Source organism: Euprymna scolopes, chromosome 13, assembly GCF_053919585.1.
Source record: "Euprymna scolopes isolate OS-2025 chromosome 13, ASM5391958v1, whole genome shotgun sequence".
In the NCBI taxonomy this organism is placed as follows: domain Eukaryota; kingdom Metazoa; phylum Mollusca; class Cephalopoda; order Sepiida; family Sepiolidae; genus Euprymna; species Euprymna scolopes.
Window position 1 is genome coordinate 6,238,834 of NC_136494.1, and position 25,239 is coordinate 6,264,072.

The following is a 25,239-nucleotide window of genomic DNA, read 5'->3' on the forward strand; positions in this document are numbered from 1 at the left end:
AGACATTTATGCTGACGACACTACCATTTATGGTAGCACATCTAAGACAGTAAACGACCAAGTTCTCTCCAATTCTCTCTCCTCTGATCTTGAGCACATAGTACAATGGGAAAAGGAGTGGCTGGTTACTTTTAATGCATCTAAAACCAAGCTTCTCTCTTTACATCATCAACATTCTAATCCACATTTGTCCTCAATTGAAATGAATGGCTCTCGTCTTCAGGAGGCCTCAAGTTTTGACAAGCTTCTTGGCTTGACCATTACTCCTGATCTTAAATGGAACACGTACATCAAATCTGTTGCCAAGGCCGCTGGAAAAATGGTGGGATCTTTCTATCGATCCGGTAGATATCTCACTGCTGATGCTATTCTCTATCTATATAAGAGCCAGGTACGTCCAAGGATGGAATACTGTTGCCACATCTGGGCAGGAGCTGCTAGAAAGGACTTGGCCTGCCTTGATAGAGTTCAAAATAGACTTCGTAGCCTCGTAGGAGATGTCCTTTTCTCCTCCTTGCAACCTCTATCTCACAGAAGAGATGTTGCGAGTTTGTCTCTGATGTATCGTTATTTTCATGGAAAGTGTTCGACTGAGCTTCAATCTATGGTCCCCCCTCGCCAAACTTTCACAAGAAACACTCGTCTAGCTGTAAACACTATCAATAATTCCCCCACTCTTTATCTGTGCCTAAACCTAAACGTAGATTCCATGAACAAAGCTTCTTTCTTAGAACTGCACGCCTGTGGAATTGTCTTCCGTTTTCCTGCTTTCCGGCTGACTACAATATGGTTGTGTTCAAGTCTAAAGTAAATAAGTTCTTGATGAGCCGTTTCATATAAGTTATCAAATTTACCAAATTTTTTATTACTAATGATTACTATATTGTCCAATTTCTACTGTACACTCTTTAACCCTTATCCTTGAGTGGCCTCTGGGCCTTGATAATGTGGTGATGCATGCATATGTAAAAAAAAAAAAAATGTAAACACAAATTCCATGAACAAAGTTTCTTTCTTAGAACTGCCCGCCTGCGAAACTCTGTACCATGTTGCATACAGAGGAAAAGTAAAATCTGTAATTTTCTTCTCTCTATATATATCGTATTTTCAGGAGAGGTTAAAGGTTTTGGTTAGAACCTTTTCATCACGTATCGGAAAAATATTCTGCTATTTCAAAAATATGTCCGACTCAAAATGTGCATGCATACTGATATTAAACAATTTTCCCCACTCTCTATCTGTGCATAAGTCTAAACACCGTATCCTTGCAATAAAAAGGTTGAAATCGCAAAACTCATTCCACCGTAATCTTAATTTGTTTCAGTTCGTGGCGATCCGTTACTGCAGTGTATGGCATTCTATAAATTATATTTATATAAACAAGGCTTTAATCAAACTACATTAACCTCTTAAATATAAAGTTAGTTCTTTGACCGTTTAACTAGGAACAAAATGTAGTCTCTGTTCTTATACTAAATGTCATCTTTTCTGCCTTTTTTATTATTATTATTAAGGTGTCAGTACTTATCAAGGCCGAAAGGCCACTCGAGGTTAAATGAGTGTCAGGTGGACGATGAGATAACACTGTGGTGATGATAGTGGTGATTGGGCAGAATTTGATTATTTAAGAAGGCATTTCAACAAGAATTTGTTTATATTAAACTTGAAAACGACCATGTTGTAGCTATGCTTTATCTTTCTTTTCCGTTTCTTTTTTCTATTCATTTTCCTTTTTAGTTTTCTTCTTTTCATCTTTTCTCTCCTTTTCCTTCTTTCCCTTTCTGTTTTCCTCTCTTATTTTTTTTTTCCTGACCGTTTCCTGTTTTCTTTCCTCCTTTCTTTTTTCTTTTCTTTTTTTCTTTCCATTCTTTTTTCTTCTCTTTTCCTTTCCTCCCATTTGCTGTTTCTTTTTTGCCTTTTCGTTTTTTTTTTCCATTTTTTCTTTCTTGTGCTTCCTTTTTCTTTGCTTCCCTTTCTTCTTCTCCTCTCCCTTCTTTTCTTCATTCTGTTCTTTTTCCTTATTTTCTTTTTTACTTTCCTCTTTCCTGTGCTTTCTTTCATTCCTTCTTTCCTCCTTTATTTCGTTTCTTTTTTCCTTTTCTCCTTTCTTCCTCCTTTTCTACCTTTCTACTTCCCTTTTTTCCTTTCTTTTTTTCCATTCTTTACCGTGTTTTCATTTTCCCCCTTTTTCTTTTCCTCTCTCCTTCCTTCCTTCCTTCCTTCCTCACCACAAGGCAAGCATTAGTATCTTTTGAAACTTCGCTACTCATTGTCCCCACCCTTTCTTAGAATTTCTGAAGTGGCCACTCAACATTGGCCTTTGATGTGTTGGGACAACTGACATATAAATAAATTGACTCGTAACCCTGGGGCATGTCTTGTGTGGAACGCAGAGAGTTTTAGGATCGCCGTTCTGTTGTCTTTTCTTTTCTTTTTTTTTTGTTTTTGTTTGCTCTTATTTGGTAGCCATCTTAAATAACCATTTGTTCCTTGAACGATTTTTTATTTTGTTCACCAGTACAAAAAAAAAAAAAAAAAAAAAAAAAGGTGTTGCAGTGAGTGCAATAATTCAAAGTATTTCAAGAGAATTTAACGATCCCAGCGTTTTGAGCTGTCCTCTCAAAACTATTCAGTTTCTGTTGTTTCTAGTGCTTCCTCAGATCTTTGGTATGTTGAGCACCTGAAACAAATAAGCAGGTGTATTACCAGAAGTACCTCCCGAACAACTTAATCTTTTGGGATGAAATAAAAATAAAAAAAAAATAAAAAATGGATATACATTTTGTGTAGGATGACCCCTAGAGTGAAAAGTATCCTGCTAACTGAAATTATTCGGTACTTTATTTTAGGTTTTTATTTAATTTTGAAGAGTTCCACTTGGAACAAGGAACGGTAATCGTGAAATTTATTAAAGTTTTGCTAAACCTTTTCGTAAATCAAAACAAATTTTTAACAAACACTTTCTTTTAGTTACGACTTCCAAATAAATTAAAACTATCAGTTTGGAGTATTTATTTTATTTAGAAATAAATTTAAACAATCAGTTTTATAATATACTTTTTAGAAATAAATTAAAACAATCAGTTTAGGATATATATAATATACTTTTTAGAAATAAATAAAAACAGTCAGTTTGGGATATTTTTTTAAAAACTTTTAGAAATAAATTATACAGGAAGTTTGGCATATTTTTTTTTATTTTTAGAAATAGATTCAAGCAGTCTGTTTGGAAGATTTTTATTTTTATTTTTATAAATAAATTTCAATCAGGAAATTTTGAATATATTTTTTTTAGAAATAAATTCAGTCAGTTTCGGATATTTAAAAAAAAATATTTTTATAAATAAATTCAAACAGGAAGTTTGAAATATGTAACAATCAGTTTGGTATTTATTTTATTTAGAAATAAATTCAAACCGTCAGCTTGAGAGTTTCTGAAATGTATGAAAATAGTCAATCAAAAAGATTTTCATTTACTTTAATGAATGTTTCAGTTATTAATGTTTTAATGTATTTTCTTTAATTTACTAAAAAGTGGTTATCCTTCCTTGTTCCAGATGAAACTCTTTAAAAATGAAATCTGGTGATCTTAAGTGAAGGGGTGGGATTTTGCTTCTTTTTTTTGGGGGGGAGGGGGCGAAGTTATGTTTAGGAGGCAAAAGTTCAGCAAGTTTATCGGAGCATATTCCTTTGAATTACGTGTAAAACGAGCATAGGGATGCAACACTGCAGTGAGGGGACAGAGGCTGAACCTTGGGAGACAGCGTGGGATCTGTTAGATTATGTCTCACATTGAAATCTCCACGTGTCAATGTTTATAGTGATATATAGATTAATCAATGCCTTTTTTCTTTTCCTCCTTACACCTTCTTTCTCGCAGAAGAGACGTTGCAAGTCTATCTCTGTTCTACCATTATTTTCTTGACAAAACCACCCGTCTAGCTGAAACCACCGTCAAAAATTTTCCCCACTCGTTATCTGTGTTTAAATCAAAACGTAGATTCCATGAACAAAGTTTCTTTCTTAGAACTGCACGCCTGTAGAACTCTGTTCCGTTTGCCTGCTTCCCAGCTGACTACAACTTTTCAAGTCCAACATAAACAAATTCTTGATGAACTGCTCTCTGAACTTATCCAATTTACCAAATTCCCATTACTAACGATTACAATATTATCCCATTGACTACTGTACGCTCTGTAACCCTTATCCTCGAGTGGCCTCCGGACCTTGATAAGTGGTAATTGTGGTGCTATCGACTTCTTGTGTAAGCTGGGTGGACAAACGAATGGGTTCTGGAGAAGATTGGATCATGCCAAAGACTGCTGGACAACATCAATGACAGGAAATTGTGATTTTTGGGACACGGGGCCAGAATAGACAGCCTAACTAAATGCTCTTTGGTACAACCCCTGGCAAAAGAAGACCTGGAAGATTAAAAACAAGAATATCAGACAACGTGAAAGACATTAACATGGCTGAGTTGCTCAGAATGGCATTAACCGAAGTCAATGGCAATGATTCGTGAAGAGTACCATGGCTTGTCAGTAATGACCATTCTGTCAGAGAGAGAGAGAGATAGAGAGAGAGAGAGAGAGAGAGAGAGAGAGATTGATTGACTGAGCTTCAATCTATGGTCCCCTCTGCAAAGCATTCACAACAAACACTCGTCTTGCTACCACTACTGTCAACTTCCTCTACTCTCTATCTGTGCCTTACACTAAGTGTATTTCCATGAACAAAGTTTCTTTCCTAGAACTACCCATCTGTGAAACTCCATACCACAGGGCTGCTTTCTAGCTGACTACAACAAGGTCATTTTCAAGTTTAATGTAAACAAGTTCTTGTTGAGACGTTCTCTAAAATAATTAAATTCTACCTAATTTTTACCACTATCCATGAATACGATACAATTACTGATTGCGTACTAAATTCCCAATTCCGATACAATTACTGATTTTGATTCTTTATAAATCTCTAAATATTTAACTATTGATTTTTAACTAAAATCAATAGATGATTCCCCACAAGTAAATAAATATTTATTGATTTTAGTTAAAAATCAATAAATATTTATTATTTTACAATTATTGCTAACACAGAAAGGATTCTTTTAATTTTCTTTGTTATTTGAATGTTAAACACATTCAAATAACAAAGAAAATTAAAAGAATCCTTTTGGCATCAGAAAATATGCACAAATTTTTCCGATTCCGATTCTCCCAAATGTTCTTATTTTTCAGATTCCGATTCATCGTCCCAACACTAATCTAATCTATAAAACTCACTATGTCTGTCTGTCTGTCTATATATTTTCAAACTCTATCTCTATTCCAAGACTAAAAGTCTCAGAGTGACGTTAGGGGCCTCAAATGATTGGGGTTTTTTTTTTTTATCTACCATTCATATGCGTGTCTCGTTGATACAGTGGTTACATCACCAGCTTTGAATGGTATAGTTTTGCTTTCAGTTTCGATTCTAACTGATGGCACCCGAATACTTTTTTTTTACTTTTGAAATCACAACTCTATAATAATATATAGGAAATCTGGATAAATTAAAATATCATATTTAAGCGTATTTTCTGCCCAGGCAAAGCCGGGTGCCTGCCTCTTTCCGCTAGTAATAAGTAAACTATTAGTTTCTCCCTTGATTGTAACAAAAAAAAAAAAATCCTCATATGAATTCTAATGGTTGAGATAAAATATTTTTTTACAAACTGGAAAGAAGGGTTTTTTTTTTTTTTTTTTTTTTTTTAAAAAAAGAAGTTTTTGATGATGAAAAATTCTGACATTTTGTAAATGCTGGAAATGCAAGATTAAATTGTAAATAAATGAAATCCTTGGAGGAGAAATTGACCGATTTGTTGTGTTTGAAGGATGTTCACATCAGGAAGGAATCACAATTAAAATAAACAATATATATATATATATATATATATATATATATATATATATATATATATATATTCATGTCATGTCCTTTCATTTTCAAGCATTCATAAGTTACATTTACCATCCAAATGAATGCTTTGACGATGATACTTACGAATTTTAAAAGGCGAACCATTATGATACATCTGCTTTACTTAAAAAAAAAAATGCTAGGTTTATTTTTGGTGTCTTAAAAAAAAAAAAACCCACCCAGTATCTGATGCTGATGAGGAGACTTTCAAAAAACTATGTTAAAATTATTGCCCATGACTTAGTGTCTATCTCAATAAAAACATCGTTTCCAAAACGATCGTACAATTCTTTGAACAATAAATACTACGATGGTATCCGTTCGATGTAGAATAAGGAATTATTGAAACTAGTGGGGCATGTGGAAATTCCACAGGGAACTCATTCATATGTAATATATTAATGTTGATATTCTGTAGATGTTCAGTGTAAATGGAGACGCCCTAATATTATTGTAGCTCTTTTGTTAAAACTGCAAAAGTATTTATCTGAGCTAGCAGGGACGCCTAGTGTAGTCCGATCGTAAAATACGCTTAAATATGATATTTTAATTAATGCATATTTTGTATATATTATTATAGAGTCAATTTTCTTGTATATTATAAATTTGTGATTAAAAAAAACAAAAAAACATATGACATGGGTGCATTAGCTTGAACCGAAACCAAAAGTTATGAAAATATATATGTAACTTGAGTGCCATCAGCTATAACCAAACCCAAAATTTATGAAGAATTCTTTGTAAAATTATTTATAAAAAAATAGATGAGCTGTGCCATCAGCTATAATCGAAATCGAAACCGAAACCAAAACTTTAAAGAATTCTTGGTAAAATTATTTATTACAAGAAATGGAAGGCCATAACAATTAAACGACAGTCACTCGGAAGCAAAACGATGTAAGCGTGACGCACCAAATAACTCACACGCTATCGCATTAATATATAGACTATCCACTTTCAAAAGTATTCTGCCATATTCGAAGAAGGTCAAAGGTCACATTGACGGAAATGTTGGGCAAAGATGGGAACAGTAGTCTGATGGAACTTTTTATTTTGTGTATATAACATATCTATGCGTCTTATCATCTCTTTCGGCTCCCTACCTGTTGTTTTTCAGGTTAGGGTGAGGAAACGATTTATCATTCAATTGCTATTCTAACCACATACGTTTTTTGTTTTTATGTGTTTTTAATACTCTTCAGATTGCAGATCCCATCATCAACCCCCCCTCTTCATCACCATCTCTATTTTTCTCTCTCCATTCTTGTGTAACGTAACCATAGAAACCATGACATATCTTACCATCTTAGCGTTAGCCGGTCAAATTACCTCATTCTCCTACCCCCCCCCCTACACAAGCCTAGAAGGAAAGGCAACAAAATTTATAGTTTTAAGGTGGATAACCTCCCCTTTATATATATATATATATATATATATATATATATATATATATATATATATATATATATATATATGTACTTTTTACTCTTTAAGAGTGTATTTCCTCAACTCGGAAGCCTAAGTGAGTCATCCTGTCTCAGTAGTTATTTTTCTAAGTGTCATTTTTTTTTTTTTTTTTTTTTTTCAAAAACTTCATTTAAACCAATGTCTAAAAAAAAAAAAAAAAAAAATCTTGTAACTTATATTCTTTTCTTGCCGTCATTTCATCCAATAGTTATGAGTCACATCCTCCAAAACTATTATCATATCATTTTGCTGTTATCTGTGAATTATCTCCCCTTTTCTTTTGCAATTTTTTTTCCTGTTCCGGGTAGCTCTGCAGTGCAACTGCAAAGCCTCTGCACTTATCCGTTTAGCTAAATAAGGAGAATAGAAAGCCGACTGAGTTTATCTCTCGCTTTCTTTATTTTGTTCTTTATTTCTCACATTCAATGAGCAATGTTTCTGAAAAAGGGGAAAGAACTGCTGCTTAATGAGTTGTTTGTTTTCAGCTCCTTAGAACAAGTGGTTTCATGTTTTGTCTGGAGCGATTTCCATAAAAAATAAAATAAAGTATAGCTTAGAGCCGTACTTGCCATTGGGGAAGAAGCCGCATTGTGATTTAAAATATTTTATATTTTTATTTTATCATTATTACCTTGAGTTTTTTTGTTTTTTTTACTTTCATTTATGCCAGATTATTATTGTTGTATCAATAATAGTATTTAGCATTTTAACAACCAAGGACCCGTGGCGTAACGGATAAAGTACTAGGTAAATTCAGTTTTGAATGAGACTCTTCTTGAGGTTGAAAGTTCAATTCTCAGCGAAGACAATACTAAGAATTGTGAATTGTTTAAGATTGCTACTCAGTCATTGTTGACGGAACGAGAACAAGCTACCCATATGACTTAAAGGGTTTCATTCGTGCAGATTCTCAATTTTTATGGAAAGATTCCCGAGTTTGACAGAAAGATTCTTAAATGTGATAAATATACAAGGGGAATTTACCCTTTGGTTTTAACTCTTATATCGATTATCTAAAAAAAAAACGGTTCGCATCACTTCCAGTAAAAGAGCCCAATTGCAAGACTTGCTGTGGGCTAGGTAGATTGGATATTTGGGTAGCGTTGGTGTCGTTGCATGATCGCCTGGCCTATTATAGGGATGGCCTTGAATACAGGTGATATCTTATTTCTGTGAAATGTCAATAAGTGCAACCAGTATTATTCAAAGCTTCTAATAGATTTCTCTAACTAATGACACTATGTATTTTAGCTGACTTTTTCTTCTTGTTAGTCAAACTTCTTTTCTATTGAAAACGTGTGAAATGCCACAGGTTAAACAAAAAACTCCTTTCATTTTCCGAGTACAAAATCCGTGTAAAACAATTCGACAAAGGAGTCACATTCGTAGGCACCTAAAACGCACTGACAGTGTCTTGTCGCCCATTCAAGAAATCGAGCCAGTACCGGTGACTGCCACCCGGATATTGTTCCTATCCACCCAGCCGTGACGGTAACTATTGTTAAGTACAATTAGAAAATGTGCCCAGTTTTGACGTCTTATATGTGGACCAATGAGATGATCAAAAAAAAAAAAAAAATTCCAGGACATGACACAAAGATCTGACCTCTTTAAATCTCATTGGTGAAATGTTGATTGTTTACTGGCGCTTATGACAAATATGTGTGTGCTTTTATTTATTTATTTATTTATTTAAAATAATTACATTAAAACAATAAACAAAATTTTTCCAAGTCTCTAGCACTGTCTACTTCTTTGGATATCTGGTGCAAAACAATTTGAGTTATCCCAATAACTGTTTACCATTGATTCCTCGCTGATAACAACTATTGACATTATTTAAGCTCTTGGGTTTGATCTTTAGACATCTAGCGGTGAGGCTCCGATTTGGGAGCTGTGGGGAATATGGAGTTGCCCCATAGTTACTCTTGAGTTTAAAGTCATTCTTGAAATAAAATGTAGTTCCAAGCAAAAATAATTGTCAGCATAAATCTGGTTAGAGAAGCTTTTGCAATCAAAGAACTAATCCAGTCATGACCAGCAGAAGCGTAATGGTCTTCTCGTTTTGCCATGGAACGCATATTGAAGAATTCAAAGAGATTCACTCTATTTTATAAAGCTATTCTTGTATTTGATCGATTCGTTCTTATCACATGATTAGAAATAGAATGCACCAAATTTATGGGAACATACCGTCACATAGTGCCAAAAATATTGCCTAGTGTTACCAGATCAGGCTGTCTAAAGATATTCGCTTCATGACCAAAAATGTGCCAAACATTGATGCTATTGTTTTTTCCTTTCCATTTGTAAAACTCAATCATGTTCTGCAAAGTAAAAATAAGCACAATTTTCTTCTACGAAACAATCAAACCAAACACCATAAATACATAGTTGAATATAAAAAAACAGCATAAAAACTTTTTCCAAAATACTGGATTCAGCAATAAATAGCCTGAAATGGGTTGATATGCCATAAAACAAAGCCTCACCAAACTTTCTCTAGAATTTGTGTAGCAATAAGCCCCCCCCAAGATTACAGTATTCTGCATCCTTTCAGTGGAGGTCTGAATCGTGCTCTCTCGAATTTTGCACACTCTTTGACCGTTCCTTACTATTTTTTACAATACCAGTTAAGGCTGGTGCTACAATTTTGTTTGGGCAGACGCATGCAGGGTGTGGGAGAGGGCAGATTATGGGATTTGTCAGTTTCATTTCCGTTAGATTCGGGTAACATTATTTCTATAAATTTTTTATTTATTTATATTTCAAATTATTTCTGGTTGATTGACGTCATCTGGTTATGAGCTGGTTTCTGCACCCAACGATTTTTCTCTATTATTATTTATTTATTATTCTTATTTGTCCCAATTAAGGCATATTGTCACTGAAATTTTAAGTATTGACTAGCTTAATATGGGTCAGATTGGGTGGGGGCAGTCTAGGTGAGGAGTTAGACAGTAAGATGTTTGTTCATATTACATTTAAATTTCTACATATTGGGGCAGCAAGAAGTAGGAAGGGAATTCCAAATGTAAGCGTATACATCTAATGACCTCTACAGTACAGAAATGTGATTTTGTTGTTAGGTAGATGGAGGATTTTGAAGGTATTATTATTATTGTTATTATTATCATTAATATTATTATTATTATAATATAACCAATTAAACAATTAGCAAGATTAGCATGGCATTGCCTGATCATAAAATACGCTTAAATATGATATTTTAATTTATGCAGATTTTGTATTCATTACTATAGAACCAATTTTCTATTGCTTGTTATATTGTACCCAATATATAGTTGTGATTTCAAATATGATTTATGTGCCATCAGTTAGAATCGAAACTGAAACATTTAACACTCCAGCTTTAGTTATTACTGTTTGAGCTATCACCAGACAGATAAGAAATAGTTAAATGTGAACTGACTTTAATGTTCAAATATATATTTGTGCATGCATACAAGAGCACTTAAAGTCAACTTACGCCTGCCAAGTTCCAATCATTTTCAATTTTGACCTCTTAGCAGATATTTTTACTGGCTTTTCTATATAAAACACAATAGTCTACAAAATATGCAATCATTTGACCTGTGTCACACTTCTCTGCGACCTTGCATCTTGGAAGAGATGCACTTTGAAAAAAAAATGGAGACACACAGCCACAGTAAGTTTTATGTACAGATAATCATTACATCAGAAAACTCCCAAAAGATCCAAAAATATCCAAATTTAATGTAAAAAAAAAAAAAAATCCATAAAAACAAATTTGGTTTTCCAGATTATTTGGATTGTCCGAACTACCGTCATTTCATCTTGTGTTATTTCCACAACGTTTCAGTTTATATATCCTCTAGCCATCTTCATGCGTATTTTGTTGAACTCTGGAATCTGCACAGAATTACAAATATTGGGACTCGTGGCATAGTGGATAAAGTACTTGGTAAAATTCAGCTGTTAGTTACACTCTTCTGGAGGTTGAAGGTTCAATCCTCAGTGTGGGCAATGCACAAAATACAATTGCGAATTACTTAGGACTTCTATTGAATCATGGCTGATGAAACAAAAGCATGTTACCTCCATGAATTAAATAAAGGGCTCCATTTGAAATTCCATGCAAATTACTGAATTCACCGACATACACCTAAAGAAGGTCGGAGGTTGCATCGACCGAAATGTTGTGCAAATAACACTCAAGATGAGAACAGTAGTCTGAAGAATCCAAATAAAACGAATTATCAATCGTCATTTTAAAAATTCAGAAAAAAAAAACAATACCACTTTTAATTTTTTTTTTTATCTCTCTCTTGATAAAGCCCATGCAACAGCTGGGCAAAACGTTTTATTTATAAAAGTGGTGGTGAGGAGAACTCCTATGATTTTTCAACCTCATGGTTGGTATTTATTTGCTTCCCCACGAAAGCAAAATGTGACACAAGGTCTTTTTAATGTGGGTGAAAACCAGCTCCCCAAAAAGGGGCACGCTGGAAGTAGGCAAAAATAAAAATTCCCTAAATATAAAAGGATTTCCCTCTCCATTGACTAAGGACAAATGAATTTTTGTGTAGTATCAGAACAGATGCTACACTGTGATCTTAGCCCAAAGGCCAGATCTCATCATGTGTTGCATCTTCTGCTTGATGTGGATTTAGAACCCGACTTATTTTTCAACATTCCTTCCGATCCAGAGCAAGTTGGTTGATGGACGCCCACCTGTTGAGAGATGTCCAATCAAAAACATTTTCTCTCTATCTTCTCCTTGGCTTTCCTCTTCCTCTTTTGCCTTCCAACATACCCTCAAAGCATAACTTTGACGGACCAGTGGTTGATCATTTGACATGGCCATATATTTTAAGCGGTTTACTTTTGATTTTATCAAATAGAGGGGAAAGGGAAGTAGTTTGACGGAGGGTGGATTTTTTTTTTTTTTTTTTTGATCAGGCAATGTCCCATAATGAAACGCATGTGATTTTGACCCCCTAACAGTAGCAGAAACTTAAGCAAGCAGACAACAGAAAATATTGTGTTTTGAAAAAAAAAAAAAAAAAAAAAAAAAAAAACAGTTTACTTTGTAGGCTTGTATGTAATTATGTTTATCAGATGTTTTTACTTCTGAAGTATTCCATTTCGGCTTCCAGTTAATGTCGGGCCATCAGGAGAGAATGCAAGCTGTTTCAGGACCTTCCTCTTTTTAGTTAATTCACTTGTAAACTTTTATATAATCGTGTTTAGCGTTTTTTTTTTGGGGGGGGGCACTCGTGGGATATTTCATTTCATCTTCCAGAATATGCCAGGTCATCAGGAGAGAATATACTTAATCCAATAGAGAAAAGATGAACTCGCTATCTTTCTTTGGTGAGAAAGAAAAAGTAGGGAAGGTAAAAGGGTTTTACCCACTAGATTTCAAAGCCCATCTTGAATAGATAGATGTGGGAAATTGTTTGCATCTGTAGTAGTTAGACGAGTGTTTGCTGCGAATGTTCTACAGGGGGGAACCATAGATAGCTCCATTAAAATAATGGTAAATAAAAGATAGATTTGCTATGTTTTTTTTTTTCTTGCAAGAAAAAAAGTAAGGGAGGTAAAAATGGCTTCATCCACTAGATTTTGAAGCCCATTTGGAACCATGCCAAGGCAGGAAAGGGAACTTAGCAATTCAACCCCAAATATGGCAATAATACTCCATCTTAGGATGTATTTGGCTCTTATATATGCAGAGAATTGCATCGGAAGTGAGATACCTTTTGGAGCTGTAGAATGATACAAAAAATTTTCTAGCGACCTTGACAACAGATCTTCCATTTCAGATCAAGAATGAAGGTCAGATCCAGAAGCTTGCCAAAGTTGTGTGTTTCCTCAAGACGAGAGCCGTTTATTTCCATTAGACACAAGTGGAGATCAGAGCGTTGGTGGTGAAAACATAGAAGCTTGGTTTTGGATGCATTAAAGTTTACCAGTCATCCTTTTGTCCCCATTGAACCACATGCTGAAGGTTCGAAAATAATTGATTTGGCTAATGGAAATTGTTCCAGACAAGGCATAAAACCACTTGATATAATAAAAAAAATATTTAAAAATACTACTCCAAGGTTAAAAACTAGTCATTGATAAGTGAGAGATGGATAGATTCCGATTCAAAAAACAGCAATTATTTCACCTCTGTCAGAAACATCACTCATGGAATGTGAGGCCTAAAGAATAAAGTTAGGGAAGCGAAAGTTACACTTTCTGTTCTCTTGCAGCAAATAGATGGGAAATCTGTTTGAATTCTATTTCTTTCTAGTCATTGGTTATTCACGTCTCTATTTTTGTAATCATATTAAAATGGAAAAAAAATATAATCTCGGTCATTGTCGCTACGTATTTTCCCACGCTCGTTTTTGGAGAAGTGCCTCATCAGTTGTTTGGATTGTCCACTCTTCCTTCCTGGAAATTTAGTCCTTCTTAATTTGGACATTTCTTGCTTAAAAAAAAAAAGAAAAAAAAAAGTCAGACTTCCGAAAGATGGTCTGCTCTTAAAATATATGTAACTGCTTTCAAATAAAATGTTTGAAACTTAAAATAATGTATTAAAAGATTGAGGGGCAGTTTTCCTCCTTTTTGATTCCCAAACATTTCCTTTAATCATTTTTTTTTTTTTTTTTTTTTTACCACTATTTGCATATTACAGGATGGGTCGGGATTATAGTTTTTATTTTTTACATTTTAAGTTTTATACGTCATTGTCTTATTTTTCCAAGTAGGAAAATTCTCTTCCGTTGGAGAGTGAGAGAGGGGGGCGGATACAAGTGGACCTACATAACATTTAGTTGCTGTTGTTTGATTTGCTGAATTTTCTCGGCTTTTTCTTTTTTTCTCATTTGGAAAGTTCTTTGATCAGAAGCATTGATAGTTTTGTTTTAGTCGGTGTTCTGTACTTTTTGTAGATAAAAAGGGGGAAATTATTCAGAATGAAAAAGGTAGGAATTTAAAATATATATATATATATATATATATATATATATATATATATATATATATATATATCCCGATTTATATATAACACATATATTCATTATACTAATTTTATTTTTCTGTTAATACATTCCTTTCAGTTTTTCATCAATTCTCTCTCACCCAAATCCTTAGTGCTATATATATATATATATATATATATATATATATATATATATATATATATATATATATATATATATAATGTGTGTTAGCAGGCCACATGGTGTTGCCCGGTCTTAAAATATGCATATTATATTTTGATTCATATAGAAACTGAGACGTATACATGCGAGTATTATGTTTTCTTTTTTCTAAACAGTTCACTTCTTGTAAGTAAGTAAAGGTCGCATTGACACGATTTTTAGAAAGTATTTGCAAACCTACTTATTCTTAAGGAATGTTGCCACGTGAACGATTCACACGTGCATTCGCGAAACAGTTGGCAAACTAATAAAAAAATCCGATGACCCATGACACTAAGAACATTTCGGAGTTAAATTCAATATATTTTTACGCAATATTAGGGGGGGTGGGGTGAATACTTTTCTCTTCTTGAGTGAGACAAAAAAAAAAAAAAGAAAAAGAAAGAAAGCAGCATTGCAGCATTCCATAAGATGATTTTATGAAAAATCACAATACTTGTAGCTTATTTACACATTGAATATATGCTTTTCTTCAGATTACATGCATAATACTAACTAGATTTTAACTCGAAATACTTCCTCATTTAATCATATTTAAAAGAAAAAAAAACAATAACAAAATACTTTTGGATTTGTTTTACAATTGACAAAGGTAGGAAATTTCAAATATATAACAAATGTTATCAAAGGTAAAATAAGTTACTCTTCTACCTATCTGGAAAAGGTTTTTAGTGTTTTTACTCACTTTAAAACGTTCCATCGGTTTGAAAAACATACAGTGTCGAGCGATCGCTACGGAAAAGAAAAATGGCGGCCAAAACTTAACTTAAATATTTCAAATTTTGATAATGCCTTAACATAAAATTATACAAAATACCGTTAGAACTCCACTCAAGTATGTCACGGTGATATATATTGGGTGGGTTTCTTGCAGTATTTTGCATAAGTTTTTTACTTTTAAAACTTTTCCAGATAGGTAGAAGAGTAAGAGGTTATGTTAAAAAAAATTCAGTACGTAAAGTTAAAACACCGGAAGTGGACTCGATTTACCTAAATATGGAATGGAAGTGACTAAGCATAAAACGAAATATGAAACCATATGGAACCACTTCTTGTTTTGTCATGAAACAACAAAAAAAACTTTATTTTTTAATTTTCTAAATATTTAAAATATATTCATATGGAAATATTTTTAAAAAATTTCACAAATTTTATCACAAATAATGCATCATAAAACAAAGTAACTACCTTCAATTGAATTACGAAACCGAAACTTTTTTTGATAACACAAGAAATGTTAATAAAAAACTTTCATCCATTATGTAATAAAACTTGTGAAAAACATAAATATATGATTTCAAAAAGACACCATTTATAGAAATGTAAATAATAAAAATTGTCATAAGTTTTTTTTTTCGTGATAACACAATTGTTAAAACAAAGAAAAACAACTATTTATAAAAATATAAACAATGAAAATTTAATTCTATTTTCATGATAACACAAGAAATGTTAAAGCTAAAATGAATTTTTGAAATAATTTTTTCCTGCAATTTTTCTTCCCTGCAACCTCTTTCACACAGAAGAGACGTTGCAAGCCTGTCTCTGCTTTATCATCATTTTCATGGCAAGTGCTCGTCTGAGCGCCCCCCCTCGCCAAACTTTCACGAAAAACACTCGTCCAACCGAAACCACTATCAATAATTTTCCCCGCTCTTTATCTGTACCTAAACGTAGATTCCATGAACAAAGCTTCTTTCTTAGAACTGCACGCTTGTGGAACTCTGTTCCGTTTCCAGGATTTTCAAATAACTACAATATGGTTGTCGTCAAGTCCAACGTAAACAAGTTCTTGATGAGCCGTCCCCTTGAGTAATCCAATTTACCAAATTTCTACTACTAACGATGACTACAACATGTTCCCCTTGACCACTGTACTGTACACTCATTAACTCTTATCCTCTAGTGGCCTCCTGACCATGATAAATGGTGACTCTTTCGTAAAAAAAAAAATCGTTTTATGTTTACTAACTTCTACTCCATATTCAGATAAGCTGAATTCATTCATGGCGTCTTAACTTTGTGTACTGAATTTTTTTTTTTTTTTTTTTTTTTTTTTTACATAAACAGAGTAACTGGCCTTTACTAACATTTATTTATGTGTTTGAATTTTTTATAACTTCTTTGTCATTTATACATCTTTTTTTTTTTTTTTTTTTTTTTTTTTTTGTCACATTATATTTATACCGTCGATCTTTACTTCAACACAAATATATTGATGTTGTAATAGAAATATCAATCCCATGAGATTTGTATTTTGTTAAACTCAATATTTGTGTTCCAGGCCAGAATTAATATTGTCTGTTTGCTACATAATCCTTTAGCCTTATTTATTTTATTTTTATCTTTTTTTTTTTTTTTTTTTTTTTTTCCCCCTAAATAGCTTTTAATCTCAATTTTAACTTATCGTTTAATTTTAATGTCTGTTTTTTTTTGTGTTTTTTTTTTTTGTGTGTGTTTTCTTTTTGCACTTTTAGTTGTAGTACCTATTTACAATGCCTCCCCACGGGACAGATTTAGACACCAGGGTCTTTTTTTAACGTGGAGAAAAGGTACAAAAATAAAACTTGTCTCAGTCGTGAAGGATTTCTCCTCCACTGAAAGAGAACGAGAAATGGAAGTGCTGCATCTGAAGAACAGATACTACACTTTGAGGTATTTATTTGCTACCCCACTGAGCAAATTAGGCACAAGGCTGATTTTTAAAGTGAGGAGTGAAGGGAAAATGGGGGCCAACTCCCCGGGGAGTAGGGGAGCTGGATAGTGACAATTGGTATGAAGGGTTGTCCCTACATTGACCAAGGTCTTATATGTGGGATTACTCCCACATATGATCTTTGCTTGCAGTATCTGCCGGACAGATACTACACTTCGATCTTGGTCAAAAGGCCAAGTATTATTATTATTGTTATTATTTAGTTGTAGTAATTCATGACTAAATCTGTCTGTCTGTGTACATTTCCCTACCAATAACTCTGTCAATTTTCAGTCTACGGACTCGAAATTTGACATACGGGGTATTGAGATTTGGAAAAAAATCTTTTTAATCGGGTTTCAGCCAGAAATTTTGCTGTTAAGGAGTCAGAGTTCAACGATTTGACCTTTGAGAACTATACCAAACTCCTCCGCCAATTTTGGGTTTACTTGAAATTTTAGATATAGATTACTTGGACATGGATCTAACTTTATAATTTTATTTGAGCCCAAAACAATAATAAAATATAATGTAACATAATAATACTAATATATTAATTATATATAAGATAGTGATAAAATAATATCATTTATTAGTAATGATAAAATTAGATATTAATATGTTAATGATAAAATAATTTATTAATAATAAAATAATTCATTAATAATAAAAATAATTTATTAATAATGTGTAAATGATAACATAAAATAATAATAATGATATAAACCTTTTTTTACATAGGAGTTACCACTTATCAAGGCCCGGAAGCCACTCGAGAATAAGGGTTAATAAGTGTACGGTAGTCAATGGGACAGTATTGTATTAATCGTTTGTAGTGGAAATTTGGTAAATTGGATTACTTATGGAGACGATTCATCAAAAACTTGCTTATGTTGGACTTGAAGACGACCATATTATAGTCAGCTGGAAAGCAGGCAAACGAAACAAAGTTCCACAGGTGTGCAGTTCTAAGAAAAAAGTTTTGTTCATGGACTCTACATTTAGGCACGGATAAAGAGTGGGGAGAATTATTGGTAGTTGTTTCAGAGAAACGAGTGTCTTTCTAGAAAGTTTGGCGGGGGGGGGGCATAGATTGGAGTTCAGACGAGCGCTTGCTGTGGAAATAACGAAGAAAGCAGAGACAGGCTTGCAACTTCTCTTCTGTGGGAAATAGGTTGCAGGGAAGAGAAAAGGGCAACCACCACTGAAGTCTATGGAGTCGATTTTGAACTCTGTCAAGGCAGGATAAGATGCTTCTAGCAGTTCCTGCCCAGATGCAGCAACAGTACTTCCTCCTCCTCCTACTACTACTACTACTACTACTACTACTAATAATAATAATAATAATAATAATAATAATAATAATAAAAATAATAAAAAAATTAAAATACAGGAGCAGTTTTTGATTTAATGAAAAGGATATTTGAAATAAAAATAAATCTTTGGCCCTGTGTCTGTTTTCACAGAAATGTGATTGCTAAACATTTTGCAAGCATTTTTTTTTTCTGCTGTTTTTATTTTGATAAGAATACAACAATTGGGGATTGTTTTATGCAAATGTCTTTTCCTTTTTTTTTTTTTTTTTTTTTTTTTTAATCTTGGTATTTCCTTTCTTTGTCCATAAACTAAAAATCAAAAAAACAAAAACAAAAAAAACAGAAACAAAAAAACAACCACAAAAAAACGGAAGTATCAACTTATTTTATTTTTGTTTCGTTTTTCTTCAGTCGAAATTTCTCAAAAATCAAAGGGACCCCCTTCCCTTGATCTCTACATGAGACACGTAAATATTCGACTGTTCCATTAAAGTTCTCCTTTTCATCCCAAACACTGAATTTAGTAAAGAAATTAAGAACATAATTTCCCTATCGCCAGTCGACCATTTTAAATATGTTGTCGTATATCTTTCGTTTTGGTCTCTAGATCTTACTGGATCCCAGGACAAGAATCCATCTAGTCTGGTGGAATATCCAGCTTCGTGTTGTTACTTGAAGTAATATTATTTGGAAAAGTACACCATTCCTTGTAAAAGCCAGTGTGAGTTAGCCATACCGAGGAGATCTTATTTTAGGCCGCGAATACTACATGGTGTTGAATATTTAGTCATGGTTTATTTGTAGGGAAGAATATCCTCACGTAAGGTTGTGCTGACAAATCCCTTTACAGAGAGACCTTAGACACTCAAGGATAGTGTCTAGTAGGCATTCCATTCAAGTTCTACATCAGTATGTGTCTTTGCAACGATGTGCATTATCTGTATATCTATAAAAGTAAAAATGTGTTTGTGCATGAGGACACTTCTTAACCTATATACTCAACGAAATTTTGATCTACAGGCTTGAACTTTAGTATATAAGGTATTCAGACACGTGGAAAACCTTTTAATATGGTTTCATCCGGAAAAAAGGGCTGCTAACGGGTAAAAATTGAAAATTAGGTACATGGGGGGGTATCAGATTTTTATCTGTTTGTCAACTGTTTCACGAATGCACATGTGTGGTCGTTCACATGACAGATTACTTATGTTAAGAATAAGTAGGTTTGAAAACACTTTTTAAAGATCATGTAAAGCTGGCGTAATGGTTATCGTACTTGACTTTAGGTGTTTGTTTCGATTACAACTGGAGTATTTTTTTTTATATACGAGAAGTGAACTGTTTAGAAAATAGACATAATACTCGTATGTATATGCCTCGATTTCTTTCCATTTTTTTTAAAGGAATTTAACGTTACGTTTAATACATACGGTTTCTGCTTATAATAAATAAGAAACCTACATCAGTTAACATATAATATTTATGTATATTTTACGAGTGGGTAACACCGGGCGCCTGTTAGTATGACAACATAAGTGCACATATGTATGCATATGTTCAGAACTACCAATATCTGTATGCCAATTGTTAGGGTTATTTCAATGTAGAGAGCCTGTGCAGAATTTCATGTGAAATATTGTGTGTGTATTTTTATGCTACTACTAAGTTCTAGTCATGTATTGAAGTATTGAAGTAAACACTGAAAATATATATGTAATATATTATTTTATAATATATATATATATATATTAGCAAGTTATCAAAATATGTTTATGGCAATTAAGCTACACAGGGATTTCCGTGTTTCATCATCTTTGGACATCGTCAGGTTCACGTGTATGGAATTCGTGTTACTGGATATTTTTATATATCCACGTGGTGTTTAGTCTAATTAGATTACCACTCAGATTCATTGTTATTCCATCCCATTGGTTAATGTTTGCATTATCCAATGGCAGTGCTTCTCTCAAACAAAAGCTTGGCTGGCTTTTATTTGATATCCTGGTCTTTGTTTTGTTTTATATCGGAATGACGAACCACATAGTGAATATGTCAAATTAATAAGTGACCTTTATAAATTATATATGCATGCATATGCCATTCATGCAAATATATGGTAAAATCTTCCGCATTTTATTCCCATAGGGAATAATCAGGCTAGAATGCATTCTATCTGGATGATTCCATAGGAATTAAGCGCGGAAGATTCTGAGTAACTTAATTGTCATATATTTATAAATTACTACCTAGCTCTACCCATGTATTGAGCACTCTATAAGTAAATACTGAAAATTGATACATAAAATATTACATGTCCTTATAATTTTATGTAGATACATGAACTAATATATATATATATATATATATATATATAATTTTTTTTTTTTTTAAATACTTACAGACGTTAGTGTTTCATCCTTTCGGGAATCATCAGTGCAGGATGACACGATTACTATATATATATATATATATATATATATATATATATATATATATATATATATATATATATATTAGGAGGCTTTACGTTTGAGACTACCATGGCATGTATATGTTATTTGTGGAAAATCGAGAATTAATAAAATAATAATCAACGTTTCGTCCCTATTTCAGAGGACATCATCTGTGTGTGGAAAGGTTGGATTATTCTATGCATATATATACATAAAAACGTTATTCATATATATATATACATGCACATTTACTTTCTTTTTTTGGGGGGGGGATCTTATTTATTTTGTTTAAATTATAGGAGGAGAGACGGTTAAGGACATATAGACTGATTACCCAGGATTTTAGAATTTTTTTTCCTTTTTCACTTGCATGTGGTCTGTAATCATTTTCTTCTAATTTTTTTTCCTACGAAATCCTGATGATGTCCCTTGAAATAAGGACGAAACGTTGATTACTATTTTATTAATTCTCGGTTTTCCTTCTCAAATAACATAACGTCAACCATCGCTTGTATTCTTATTTTATATATATATATATATATATATATATATATATATATATATATATATATATATAGTAATAAATGATATGTAGTGCTTTCGCTAATAAAGTGATATATTTTCCCTTTAGCTATAGATTAAATAGTAGGGTAGACTAGCCTTTGAAGCTTTGATTATGCGACTCATCTTAGAAGAAGGAAAACTTTGAAATAATATGAATCTTTCTCTGCTGATCCTAGTATGGTTTCCAATCATCTTAGACTTTACGTTGCTGGAGTTTACAAAGAATTTTGAATGAAACCCTTTATTTAATCCAGTCATGACAGAGTAGAATTCCTAAATAATTCACAATCTGATTTTTGGATCGCCCGTACTGAGGATTGAACCTTCAGTCTGCAGGAATGTAATTTTTACGATTTAATTTCCCCAAAGTACTCTATTCTATCACGCCACAGGTCTTTGATGACCATTTCTACTGAATTTCCTGTTTTGGGGTCTAATCACTTAAAAGTAGTTGAACTCGCAGAGATCTCTCAGGTTCATATACGTAATATGTTTAGACGTAGGCAACGGTGTAAATTATGGGTTGGGTCATTACGTCCTACGCAATTTGCTGTGTTTCTGGGTTGGGCAATTATATCGCATATTTGTTGACGAAAAATGGCTAATACTAAGAATAGGATGGCCTTAAATTATCCACATTTCTTACCTAAAACATCGGCTTTGTATGCATCAGATTTGGTTCTGTTTTGATCCATCTTTTTTTGTGGGTGGGTGTGGAGTGGGTGTATGTGGGGGTGCGTTTACATCACGTGGCAATTAAGTATGAATTAGAGTTGTATATCTTAACTAGCCTCATCTTTTCTTCAGCGTTTCCCCAAGAGTATTTTTATTTTTAATTTTTGGCTCAGCGTTTTTTATTTATTTATTTATTTATTTATTTTTAAATTGCATAAATACTTTCCAAAAAAACAAAATAAAACAAACAAAAAGATTCTTAAATAAGTGACAAAGAGTCACAGGTACCAAATCAGCAAAAAAGTAAGGAGAATGCCGATTATGTGACGAATAGAGGGAGGGAGAAACTGACCGCACAGAATCTCATCTATAGCTTAATCACAGTCTACAGATTGTTTGTATCTAAAATATATACGTACAAAATAAATTAATCTACAGTCACATATAAATATAATGTGAACATGAAATTATATTATATGCAACCAAGAAAAAAATAAAAAATTCGAACAAACATTAAATTAGAGAAATTATTAGATTATTTTGAAAAATTTAAAACTAAGTAATGTGATATAATTTTTTTTTTATTAAATGACTAACGGGGGAGGCGCAGCTTTGCCAAGTCGTAAAATGTGCTAAAATATATTTTAATTCATGCAGATTACATATTTATTATTAGCCATTTCTCTATTGGATATTATATTGTACCTAATATATAGTACTGATTTTAAAAGATTAAAAAAAAAAATGACTTGGGTGCCATCAGCTAGAATTGAAACCAAAACATTTAGTGCTTCGGACACGTTCCTTACAGATGTAGATGTTAGAGATAAGTAAGAAAAGTTTAATAATCAACGATATGAAGAAATTAATTGAATTTGGGCATGCGCAGAAAGTAATAAAAATATGTCGGTAAGTTGAAATGAACATTTTCCATTTCAACTTGCCGACATATTTCCGTACGCGTTATTCATCCATCCAAACAAAGATTTTACACGTTACAAACCATGTGTATGGTTACTATTTCCTGTTAATTTCAGTGTCATGTGACCAATAGTTTAAGAGTTTATCGGTTAAATATTTACGCACACACAATCACACAACTACTGTTTTAATTATATAGATTAAAATCATTTTTTATTTATTTTAAAGATTTTTTTTTTGTTTTCCGAGACTTTCCTTGCGAAAACAACTTATTCGTAGAAGATTTAGTGTTTTTCCCTTCCATTTTATTGTTGGTATAGAAGGAAATGTACACGTTCGTTGGTGTTGATGGTGGTGTCGAGGCTGAATTGATGTGTGCTTGCGTGGTTGGCACAAATTTGAATTCAGACTTAAAAAATAAGGAGAAAAACAAACAAAATAACAAAACAGATAAAAAACACTGTCTTTTTTTTTTTAATCAAAAATGAAAGTTTCAGAAACCTCTTAAAAATGATTTTAATCATTTAATAAAAAAAAAAAACGTATTATATAACATGTTTTGTTATGTTTCTAAACTTTCAAATTAAAAATTAAATTTTTGGGGTACTCTTTGTCTTTTAAATTGTTTTTTTTTTTTTTAAATAAAAAATGAACTCGTTTAGATCTGTAGTCGAATACTCTACGACTGATCTATAGCTCCAGATGCTAACGAATCTGTTTATTTCTTTTAAGAAGAAATGATTTGCTGAGATTTTATTATTGCCCTTGGCTGGTGTTACGTAAAATATTCCCCTGTAAAAATTATTCTTTTTTTTATCTATAAGAGAGAGAATCTATTTTCAAGATCGGACTTTTTTCGATTTTCAATACTTATCCAATTACTTTCTGTACAAAACATCTAAGAACACTGCCAGGCATATAAATTAGTTTGTGTGAAATTTGTAAAAGATAGACTCAGTCGTTTCGGAACCTATGAGGAAGGTGTAGGTTAATTAATAACTTTTGTAAGTTTATTATGAAGTAAATAAAGGAAACTTATTTTTCTTTTAAATAATCTTCATCCGGGAAGTCATATCAACAGTTGACAGAAGAAAACTAATTAATTAACACTTAGTATGTTTTAAACTTGCACACAGAGACACAAAGGTCATGTCTGTTTATTTACATGGTTACAAACGAAGATAAAAGCGCATGTCACACACGCATTTTTATAAATAGTTAAAGGGCACATAACTCCAAGTTACCCAAAACCCCAAATAACACATCAGCACAAACCAGACAAGGGCAGCAACTCCTCACGTGGTTCAAAGGGCAAAACTCTTAATATTCACAGTATTAAAACCCGAACAAACTCGCACCCAAACACATATGCCTGAAAGTGATTTTTATATAAGAGTGTAGATTTGCAGTTAGAAGTAAACTTGATTGCATAGGTTTAGTTATCTCCCACTGCAAGAACTTAGACACCAGGGTCAGAAAGTGGGACCAAGAAGTCGCAGCCCCCAAGGGGAGGCTCTTTGACCTGCAAAAAGTGCCTGGGCATCCCCATCGGCATTCCTTGGTGAGGGCGCCTTAGGAGATTAGCAATAAACTAATCCCTTCTCAAAGAGAGAAGGCAAGGCCTGGGAGAGTGAACCTCCTAGAACTGCACAGAACTAAACTGCCACCGCAAAATCAACAGGGACTGGATCATTATAGAACGATCTAATCTCTGCTGATTTTTTGACGGAGGAGGGGAGTAGTACAGTCCTCATCTATCTGAAATGTCTTTGAGCATTTAAGGTACTGTTAATATAATTTTTGTTGTTTTTGATGATGAAGATGGCTAACTATGAAATAAGTATATTTGAATCCAGCTAGGGATTTTTATACTGGGCCCCAAAATCAAGAGATTAGATTATTCCTGTAATGACCAGGTCCCTTTTGATTTTGTGGTGGGATATTAGTTCTGTGCAGTCCTAGTAGGTTCACAGTTCCAAACTTTG

General features: G+C 32.9%; 1 protein-coding gene across 50 annotated transcripts in view; it reads left to right on the forward strand.

Annotated features, from left to right (window-relative positions):
• The window catches only part of LOC145291925 (tensin-3-like), a 1,436,242-nt gene that overhangs the window by 1,016,685 nt on the left and 394,318 nt on the right, over nucleotides 1-25,239 (forward strand). Inside the window, exon 1 of one of the 50 annotated variants that reach the window (XM_080137811.1) lies at nucleotides 14,194-14,390. The exons of 47 other annotated variants lie outside the window; for them this stretch is intronic. In XM_080137811.1, coding sequence (XP_079993937.1) covers nucleotides 14,382-14,390 — 9 coding nt within the window. In that variant the 5' untranslated portion in view covers nucleotides 14,194-14,381. Of the gene's footprint in view, nucleotides 1-14,193; nucleotides 14,391-25,239 lie in introns of those variants that run through there. 2 more of the 50 variants (XM_080137812.1, XM_080137837.1) reach the window with 2 other exon arrangements.